At 49.8% G+C, this 10,992-nt stretch overlaps 1 protein-coding gene across 1 annotated transcript; it reads right to left on the reverse strand.

Moving 5' to 3' along the window:
- Positions 1 to 7,473: 7,473 nt before the first annotated feature.
- LOC131896717 (large ribosomal subunit protein uL24-like) lies at positions 7,474 to 7,986 on the reverse strand. Its single transcript, XM_059247476.1, has one exon. The coding sequence runs from the start codon at positions 7,961 to 7,963 to the stop codon at positions 7,526 to 7,528; it is 438 nt and encodes a 145-aa protein (XP_059103459.1). The 5' UTR covers positions 7,964 to 7,986; the 3' UTR covers positions 7,474 to 7,525.
- Between the last annotated feature and the right edge of the window lie 3,006 nt (positions 7,987 to 10,992).

Raw genomic sequence — 10,992 nt, forward strand, 5'->3', positions numbered from 1 at the left:
TGGGGCACACTGGCCAAACAATCTAGCCAAAAGCTCCCTGTTTAATGGGAGATTTTGTCTCAAAAAAAAAAAACAAAATAAAATAAAATAAGGTGGAGAATGATAAGGAAAGACATCCAATATTAACCTCTGGTCTCCACGTGTGCACATGCCCAAACACACACACTTATATTTATACAAGTGTATATAACCAACTCTGCTCAATGAGGTTTGAATGGAAATATCTGTCGTTTCTGAGCCAAGAATTTAATGCTGATAGAAGAACTTTCCCTGTATCCTGACAATCTCTGATGTCCCAGACACTTAGCGCAGCCCTGGGTCCAGGAAAGGAGGTAAGTCATAGTGGACATGCAGCATGAACAAGGGCTCTGTTGGGGCTATTTCTTATTGCAGTGTAACCTTGACTCTCCTGACTGGTACAAGCAAACTCCTGTAGATCGTGGGGCTACTGGTAGAGTGTCATGAAAGTGTGTGTATCCTTACACTAACTAGAATTATTAGCAGTAATGAGTATCACTTGACACTACGTGTCAGGATTGGGCTTATATTGGGCTTTTTGGCAGATGGTTTCTCATTAATCCCTCCCATAGTCTATGGATTTGAGGTTATTATCCTGTTCAGTATTAGTAATCTCATTGCAGAGTTCAGAGGTTAAGGCCAAAAGACACCTGGAGGTCATGACTGTAACTGGTATGTACTGAAATTAAAATTCAAACATAGAAGCTTCTGGTTCAACGCCTTCTTTTTATCATTCTTTTTACTGTGAATATGCGCAAAGCTGGACGAGGTATACCAAGAAAAAAAAAGTAAATAGTTTTTAAAGAAATGATTCCTTAACGGGAGAAACATGAACATCAGCATCAGGACTGAATCAAATGTGAAAGGCGATCCAGACGCACGGATGGAGACGCTCGTGCTGGAAGGCTCATTCATTTTCTCCTCTGATTAGGTGCTTTGCCAGATAAGCTGCGGCGAGCGGCAAAGGTCTGAGAAATTCAAAGGGATCATTTTGTCTGTCACTTAAAATTGCTCTGAACAAGCTGAGAAACAGGTTGCATTATGCATTTTGCATAGCAGAATGAATGGCCCCGGGTCTTCAGGCATGGCTGGAAAGAAGACACAGGGATGGCTTGCCACCATCCTGCCTACCCAGGTGTCCTTCTCGCCCTTGAGCCCAGCAGCCCACAACGGTGGGTGCATACCCCACCACACCACACCCCAGTGCTGCCCGCCCTTACCCCACCAGGCAGGGCTTTTCTCTGTCACCACAGCTTGTGACACATAGTAGGATGCAGAATGCCATCTCCAGGCCTGAGCCCAGTGAAGGCAAAAGCACATAACACATTCTTGCTGTGTGGGGGAGGTGGGTGAGTGGATGGATACGGAGGCCAGAGAATAACCTCAGATGTTACACACACGGGAGCCGTGCACTTTGTATACTCAGACAGACAGATCTCTGTTTAGCTATGTGGGCTGCCCAGGGAGCTCCACGGATCCTCCTGTCTCTGCCCTCCCAGAACTGTGATTCTATGCCTGTGCTACTACACTCATGGGGGGGGGGGGGCGCAGAGGAGGAGACGGACGCAGAGGAGGAGAGGGGTGATTGTCAGTGGCAGAGCACAGAGGCCAGAGGACAACTTGGGCGAGTCATTTCTTTCCTTCCACCATGTGGGGTCCAGGGATGGAGCTGAGGTGACAAGTTTAGCAGCCAGCACCTTCCCTCCGGAGCGTCTTCCCAACGAGAGCTACATAACCACGCCCACTCCCTTCCCACCCCGCCTTCTTTAGCCCCGGCCATCTTCTCTTCTAACATCTTACCTTTCAAGATGGTTACTTGAGCGATATGTATAAAAACCATACGAATAACCTTGAGAACTGGCTCTTTATGTTCAGCACAATTATCTGCAGACTCATCCAAGCTATCGTACACGTGATCAGAGCTGCAGACAGCTCAGCGGGTGCCTGATCATGACCCTGGGGAAGGGCTCCGCCATTTTTCACTCGCCAGTAAGTGCTGAAGAGTGCACGGAGAGTGGGCTCTGGAATAAGGAAACCCTAAACTCAGCCTCCAGGTGGGAGCAAGCAAATGACGTCATTTCCATCTGGGATCAGGGTAGCACCCATCTTCTATGGTTATCCTGATAATTAACAAGTCAGCGCATGGTCTGTGTTTAGTTAGTCCACAGCCTGCCTTACAGCCGGAACATAATTCACAATTATTAATTATAATTAATACTATGTATACACTGGACTGAATTGTGAAGTCTGGGATGAGAACATTCAAACTTGCAAAACGTTCAAATCAGGGAGTGGTAGCACATTCTAAAAGAAATTATTCTTTTTTGTTTGTTTTTTTTTTTTCTGGAGGCGTCACATGATGTCTTTCCAAATAATGAGCTCCCCAGACTCATTGAAATACAAATATTTGAAAACAATGCAGCCGAACGCATTGGTGATTCCGCATCCATTCCAGTGCAGCCACGGCGTCTCTCAGGGACAATGGAGAAGGGATGGACTGGAACAATAGTTATTGAATGCCTACTATATAGATGCCAGGTGCTGGTCTAGGTGCCAGGAAGGTAGCAGAGAAGAAAAGACACCCCCTCCAACCTCTGCCCTCATGGCAGGGTCAGCAGGAAGGAGGAAAGCTGTCCATTTCCCAGCTCCATTTCCAGGCTGTGGGGGTTGCCGTGTGCACAGATGAAGTCTGCTGCCAGCAGCAGGCAAGCGGTGCAATGGTGACCTTGGAGGCACGGGGACATGCCCTTTGCTTTAGTTTTTCAGAAGCAGAACTGGCTCTCCTCTTCTTGGCTGTCAGGGAATGAATCTGATGGGCCATCTGGTCCTCTCCCCATCCCCACCTCCCACACTTTAGTTCCTCTAGTGTATGGATGTGACTTCAGGAGGTGCCACCCTGAAGTCGCTGGGGTACCTAGGACTTGGGCCTTCCAGTGGTTCCTACTGGACGTGGTGGTGACTTGTAGAGGCTGACTTTGCTCTCCTTTCTCCCTCCAGGGCTGCCTCGGCCCAGAGATGGGTAGTAAGAGCTGCAGTCCGGCCGCAAAGCCAGTTTTCTCCAGGGGATGCTAACTGGCCCATGACCTTGGCCTCATTAGCTTAGAACTCTCCACCTGAGCTGCCTGGATCGGGGCCAGCCAGAGAAATTAGCTCAGCCCACAGGCCCCTGGGAGAGGTATCAGGCAAAAAATAGATCAGAGAGAGCCAGAGACTCCTTATGCAGGAGGACCCACGGAACCTGTCAGCTCTGGCATCGTCCTACCTCCGCCGGCGGAGGCTGAAGCCCGGGAGAGGAAGGTCATATGGCCATCAGCGCAGGCCTGAGTGAGACTGGTCTCCAGACTTCCAAAGTCACATTCTTCCCTCACCTGGACAGCCCATCAGGCCACGATAAAGGAGCGATGAAAGCTGCCAGTAGACAATAAGAATCTCAGACAATGGAGTCATTAATTACAAGCCATTTGTTGGTTTTGCTTTTATTTTTTTTTTAAAAAAAAAATGCACATAAAGAAGTAAAAATAAAAACGGCCTGTAAGTAAATGGCAGTGGGTTATTAACTATATAAAGAGAGGCAGTGTTGCGTGCTAGCTCAAAGGGGACCTCCGCTGCCTGCATTCAAATCCCAGTTCCCCTCCTTATTTGTCAGGTGTCTTCAAGCAGGTTATTCAATGTCTCTGTGCCTTGCCTGTACAGTAAGGAGAAGAGCAGAGAGCCTGCTGAGGCTGAGAGGGAGTGGGGAGCAGAGTTCCCCAACCCCCAATCCGCAACCTGCACAAAACACTGGAAGCCAGGACCACAGCAGAACAGCACCAGGTCAGCATTTGCCAGGAATGTCAACGCCACAGACGAGAATCAAAAGAGCAAAAAAAAAAAAAAAAAAAAAAAAAAAAAAAAATGCCAGCCTGGACTGTGGGCTGAAAGGCAATCAGCATTAGCAGCTCTCTGTGGATCCTTACAGGAAACCAGCTGTGTGAGCGTGCGTGCAGGTGCGTGCATGTGTGTTCGGCTGTGTTGAGCAATATCCTCATAAGGATGATGTCACAGCGTCTGCTTTATACTGTTCCTGCACCCTGCCTCATCCCAAGGCTACCACGTCTGGGCATTTTTTTTTTTTCAACCAGTTCGGAGGCACCCCTTCTATTTAAGGGCTCCACAGTATTCAGCGTATCGTTGGCTCTCTGTCCTGAACCAGACCCTGGAGAAGACAGTTGCCGCACAGGGACGTGGCTCTGTACCGCTGCAATGGATGAGTCCGCCGCACAAAAGCAGGTTGAGGGGAAAGGCTGTGGCTTTCCATGAAGCAGCTACACAGCTTGATGCAAATGAAGATCTTCGTGCATGTACGGACACCATTCACCTCGAGAGCTCTCGGCCTCACAATAATTACTTATTATCAGAATCCCACTTGTGGTGAAGGCTAGTGATAAAGTCAGTTCCCCCGGATCATACCTTAGTAGGGCCAGGGTAGAACAGTCCAGCAGGGTGCCATGTTCCAGTGCCACTGGCCGTGGGTGGTCTGGGCTTGATCCTAGAGGAAGTGACACTCCCCCCAGCTGCCTGCCCTGGCGGATCCTCTTGTCAGATCCTTCTCTGCCCCTAGCTGCAGCTAACACAGTGATTCGAGGATCTGGGGCCGTGAATAAAGGAAAGGGGTCCTCTGAGCAGCCCGAGTGTGCTCGGGGCCTTGAGGAGGCAGGCCTGTTGGGCCAAGGGCAAGGCTAGACTTCAATGAGAGCTGGCAGAGGAGAGCTTGGGTCTCCGCTCAGCCCCGAGTCATTGTCCAGCCTGCGTTTTAGCCTCCTTTGGAAAGAAGCTCAATTTTTCAGCCGTGTGTCTATAGGATCACTGTGAGATCACCATGGTTACCAGCACATCCCTTCCCTTAATAAGTCCCCTCTTCCCACCCTGCAGCCTCACCTAAGGGTGCCCCCCTGCTTGGTCAACTCTACTCTCTTTCATGTGTGGTGGGACATCGGCCTTGGAATCACAGTCATTTTTTTATGAGTAACCCCTCCGCTGCACAGCTTATCACTAAAGCCTGTGACACAGCCTGCCCGGTCTGTTTCTCTAACAGGAGTGTATTGGTCAGCTTAGTGAATGTGTCTCCAAAGGGGAAAATGAAAACAGATCCCCACCTCACACTGTACAAATCCGTGCCAAGCAGCCGCGTGAACGACAAACCTTCCAGACTCCTAGAAGAAAAATAATGTGAAAGAAGGGATCTATGCCTGAGCGTGGGGCAGGGAAGAATTTCTTGTCCCTTTTTCTTTGTGGGTTGTTGGTGTTATTGTTGAGAAAAGATCTCCCCAAGTATCCCAGAATGGCCTAGAACTTGCCATCCTTTTGCCTTAGTCTCCAGAGTACTGAGATTCAGGCAAGAATTCCACTTGTTTGTTTGTTTGTTTGTTTGTTTGTTTGTTTATATACATAGCTATCTGTTTTATGGTACTGGGTGCTGAACCTAGGGCTTTGCCCATGACAGGCAAGTGAGTAAGTCCCCTTTCCTTGAGCTACATCCCCACCCATTAAGGAAGGACTCTTGAGGAGAGAAGGGGGCATAAACCATTCAGTACAAAAGATTAACGGGAGGCCAAAAGATGGCTCAGTGGGGAAAGGCACTTGATGCACAAACGTAGCATCCTGAGTTCAATGCCCAGGACCCACAGGAAAAAAAAAAGAAAAGAAAAGAAAAAAGAAAGAAAGAAAGAAAGAAAGAAAGAAAGAAAGAAAGAAAGAAGATCATCTGGAAGTGTCCTGTGCTGCTCATTCGAACAGCCATGAATACACAGCCCCGCCTCCTTTCTCTGCTGCCTCCACTCCACCTCCCACCTCTGCTGCTGTGAGAGCCTAAAGATAGAATTACTGCAGAAAGGCTCCAAGCATGTCTGTCTACACCCTGGCCCTCTATCTACATTCCGCACTGGTTGGCTCTGAGCATGTTTGTCTACACCCAGACAAAGGGAGAGTCATCTGAGTATGCCTTGAAAATTGCACGGCAATCATTGGCCATCCTGTTGTGTCTTTCCTGACGTTCTTGTACTGTTATCTGATGCCTACTGGTAGGAAGTTTGCTAACCATCCAGACAGCATCCTTTAGAGCAATCTTTTCACCTACTCAGTACCATGGGCTATGTTACTTCTAAGCCAGCCTTTAATATCCACTATTAACTATTGTGTTTTTATAGGATTACAGATGTCTAAGACAGTCCTGCCCAGGTCTGATGACCCAGGAGCCACTGTACAAGGATGTCTAAATGGGAGAGTAAAATGGGTGGAGGAGGTGAGGAGCTTGGGGTTGGCAGTTTCTATCTTTGAGCAAGGATAAAACTGACCAGTGACTGAGACCCAGTGCCGGAAGCTGAGTAACTGCTCCCTAGTGTGCTGAGCTGCCAACCCTGTCGCTGGGTCTCAGACATGAACTGTCATAAACGCTCCCTTAGGCTGAGCACTGAGTGAGTGAATGTACCCTTAGGAACAAAGCTAGACATCTCCCTGGAGTGAGCATGGCACTGTGAGCCTGGAGGAGCCCTCCATCAGAACTGCCCTGGACACTGCTCCCTAACCTGCAGGCCTCTCATCCCCACCCCCCACCCCCACCCTACCCCCGTCAAAACGTGGCTCTTTCCTCTAATGGCAGCATCTTCAGGGGAGCGAGCAGAAACCATTATCTAAGATGCCATTCTCGGGGAAGGCAGAGAAACATCTCTTCCGGGTAAAGCAATCCCACCCTCTGAGGACGTGGCAGCTGCTTCCAGCACAGGCAGAGAACAGTAAGAAAACCGTGCTGGAGCTGTGTGTTTAGCGGAGGCCAACCCAGCTCAAAATAGCCCCAACAACTGCATTAGCACCACATTATGACACCACATCACGGAGGCAGAGAAAAATTAAAAAGCCCAATGACATAGAGTGATAGGGCTTCCCAGAGGCTGCTGGGAGTACAAATTGGTACCACCAGCCTGGAAAATGATTTGGTATTACCTAGTGAAACTGTACTCTGTGACTTGTGGATTCTAATCCCATGTACCTACTATGGTGGTTTGGCTGATAAATGTCCCGCACAGGGTCAAGTATTTGAACATTTGGTCCCCAGTTGGTGGCGCTGCTTGGGGATGCTATGAACCTTTAGGAGGTAGAGTCTTGCTGGAAGAAGTGTGTCACTGGGGGTGGACTTTGAGAATTCATAATGTTGCCCCATCTCCATCCAGTTTGTTCTGTTTTTGTTTTGGGGAAGTTTCTTTTTTTAATTATTTTTATTTATTTATTTACTTTTGGTTTTTCAAGACAGGGTTTCTCTGTGTAGCCCTGGCTATCCTAGAACTTGCTCTGTAGACCAGGCTGGCCTCGAACTCAGAGTTCAACCTGCCTCTGCCTCCTGAGTGCTGGGATTAAAGGCGTGCGCCACCACCGCCTGGATGTTCTCTGTTTTCTTTCTGTTTTCTTTCTTTTTTTTTTTTTTTTTTTTTGACTATTTAAGCAGTCTTTAATGAAAGCTGTGTAGGACACACCCCTACTCCTGCATCTTCTCAATCGTTTCTTCCTTGTATTTGCCCTTCTCCTTTCCGACTTGTCGAGACTTGGCTTTCCTTTCTAGGATCTTTTTGCGGTCTTTGTCCAGCTTTAGCCCGGTGATAACCACCTTGCTGGGGTGGATGCCCACATGGACGGTTGTGCCGTTAGCCTTTTCTCGCTGCACTCGTTCGATGTAGATGACATATTTCTTCCTGTGCACTTGGACCACTTTGCCAATCTGCTGGCCTTTGTAGTGTCCTCGGACAACCTGAACTTCATCATCCTTTCGAATGGGCATAGACCCAACATTGTACTTCTGCCTCAGCTCTTTGGAAAGGGGGGAAGACATGATCTTCCTCCGAATGTGAGAAGGTGCATTGAAATGCCGTTTGCGGTTCTTGCTTCGGTCCGAAGTCACAAAGGGATCGAACTTCATTTTGGCGGCTACGATCCAGCGATGGCCGCCGTTCTCTGTTTTCTACACACAACTGAAGCAATCTCTCGGCTTCCCACCGATTACTGCCACGCCCTCCCCCACGATGATGGACTCACCCTGTGGAATCATAAACCAAAATAAACTCCTTCCAGAAGTTGATTTTGGTCCTAGTGTTTTACCATAGCAACAAAAAGTAACTAATACATCACCCTAGAAAATACACAAGGAAATATGGACAACACATTTATAATATAATCACCCGTGTGAAAAACTGGAAGCAATCAAAGAGGCTGGGGAGACAGCTCAATAGATAAAGAGCTTGCTATGCAGCCGTAAAGACTTGAGTTCAGATCCCTAAAACTCACATCTCAAAAAACAAACAACAAAAGTGTGTGTGTGTGTGTGTGTGTGTGAGTGTGTGTGTGTGTGTGTATACACGCATGCGCATATGCTCGTGCGCTCATAGGGAGGCTAGGGGTTAATGTCAGTGTCTTCCTTGATTGGTCTCCATTTTTATTTACTGAGACAGAGTCTCTCCTGCGGATTAATTAGTGCTCTTTTAGAGAGACATGGGAGAGGTGACCTTTCTCTCAGCCCTGTGAGGTTACAGCAAGAGGCAGGAAGAGGCCTTCTGGAACCAAACTGGCCAGCTCCTTGACGTGGAGCTGTCTGCCTTTAGAGTTCTGAGAACTCCACGTGTGTCCTTGCAACTGCTGGGGCAGTGGTGCTTCGGGTGTCCCGTGATGAGCTGCCTGGGATGGTGGTGTGTAAATGCAAGGGCTGTGGAGAGGAGTTGATGTTTTTCACAACTAGGGTAGCCAGACCCCAGCTCAGGAGAGTATGGAGCCGGAACTGGAGACTAGAGGATCCTGGGACGGGTTGAGCACCATCCTTGTGGGTCATTTTGGCCTGGGGAAATCTAGAAGACACACACATACTCACACTCATACACACACACACACACACACACACACACACACACACACGCAGTCTTTACCTCCCTTCCCATACTTGCAGGTCTTAACTGACCTCACAGAGGTCAGCCAATAGCTGTGACAAAAACAGGGTTCAAACCCAGATCTGCAAGCCCAGAGCCTGAGTCTATTACCCAAATCCACTAATTTAACCCAAGAGGATCCACTTGGGCGCAGCCAAGACATAAAGAGGCAGCCAGAATCCAAGAGAAGCCACAGAGGCTGCTCCTGCAGTCTGGGAAGTGACATTCCCTGGGTCCGCTGGGATTTGAGCTGTTTTCAAAGGCAGCAAAATCTATAAGGTCAGAGCCCTGCAAACCTGAGAGATACTCCCTGAACCAATGGGAGGATCAGGGTCCCAGAGCTCCAGTCAACTGTGGCTGTGACCTTCACTCGGCCTCTCTGACCCTCTGTGTCTTCATTGAAAAAACAGGGACGATAATGTATTCCGTGTGCCCTGGAGCGACACTGTCTTGAGTCTAACAAACTCTAATTCACAAGAAGCGCTGGAGCTGGAGGACAGGGGCAGTGCAAGTTCTGTCTCTTGTGGCATGACACAGGATTGGGCACGCTCTCACACACATGGAGAAGGCTAGCCCTCCTGTCCTCTGTAGGTGAGTGGGCAAGCACAAGCATTTCTTGAAGCCGGCCCAACCTAGTGTTCAGGATGTGGGCACACTTCAAAGCTAGGGTCACACACTAATCTCCAACCTTTCCCCAGGGAAGACCATGGCTCCACTCCATCTTGGTGACTCTAGAGAGGGCCTGGGAACAACTGTAAAACTGAACAGAGGTGGCTGTCCCAGCTCTGTCCTCCAGCCCCCTTGGGCCCCTCCCCCTTCCAGCTGGTGTCTCTGCCTTCTGTCAGGCCTGCCTGCCTCCTTTGGGTCTGTTTCAGGAATGCTGGTAACCGGAGATTCTTCGCCTTCATCCCAGACAGAAACATGCCTCCTGCCACAGTATCCCAGCCTAGTGGGAAGCTGCCTGCCTGGACAGAGATGGGAGATGCCGGCCCAAAGAAGAAGGGCAGGTTTTCCCTGACCCAGACTCCCTTCTCTGGGCCTATCCCACTTCCCTGCCCTTCCAGACTTTTCCAGATTTTTCCTCTGGCTCTCAGCTACAGTGAGGGAAGCATGGGAAGGTAAATAGTCTGTTCCCTTAACCCTTTCCTCCTTTCCCTTCTGGGGCCTCTGCTTCCTCTGCACTCTGCTCTTCAACCTTCCCTGGGCTCCAGCCACCTCAGAAGCCCGTCTCTTATTCTATGAACAAGGACAATATGGTGACACCTGGCCAGGGAGCAGCTGCCCCTTCCCACTTTGTCCCATCCCTGCTGTGTGTGTCTCCTCTCAGCCACCAGGACGTACTTGACAGTTTGCCCATGTCACCGAAGGGGAGCCAAGACCTAAGAAAGGCAAGCGCATTTGCTCAAGCACACAGCCAGGACGCCCCCAGAGCCCTGACCTGATTCCCTGAGGCCCGGACCTTCTGGTTGTGTCCCCACATGACCCAGGGAGCGCATCTGGCCACGTTAGAGGCACGAAAGGCTGTAGGGTCACTCATCAAGGAAGGGGCAAGTACTGGATGCTGCTCAGGAAACCCTGAGAGAAGGCGTCGGTCAGAGGGGCTCTGGGCGGGCAAGCTGGGCAAATCCTCTGGCAGAGCGCCCCCTGCTGGGTTCTCCCTTTCTGCAGTTCCCCTCTGCACCCACAGCTTTCTTTTTGTGAGCTCCTTGCGCCAAATCTAAGAAAGTAGCAACGGCGAGGGCCACTGTTTTCCCTACAGCCTCTCCGAAGACACAGACTCCTGCACTGTGGTCCCCACTGTCAGCCTGGGCCTTCCCATGCTCTCCGTCAGTCTCCCCACCCCCACGCTGCCAGCCTCACGCCCAGGTAACTATAGAAGGAGATGCAGAGTCTCGTGAGGGGTACAGACTGTCACTCTCGCAGCTTGGAAAAGCATCTACAGGCGCCTCCCATGCACATTCCTTCAGCCCTTCTCCTGCCCATCATCCATCCCAGACGTGGCCCTGGCAGGGAAGACAGACACCCGCATGGA

Source organism: Peromyscus eremicus, chromosome 20, assembly GCF_949786415.1.
Source record: "Peromyscus eremicus chromosome 20, PerEre_H2_v1, whole genome shotgun sequence".
NCBI lineage: Eukaryota > Metazoa > Chordata > Mammalia > Rodentia > Cricetidae > Peromyscus > Peromyscus eremicus.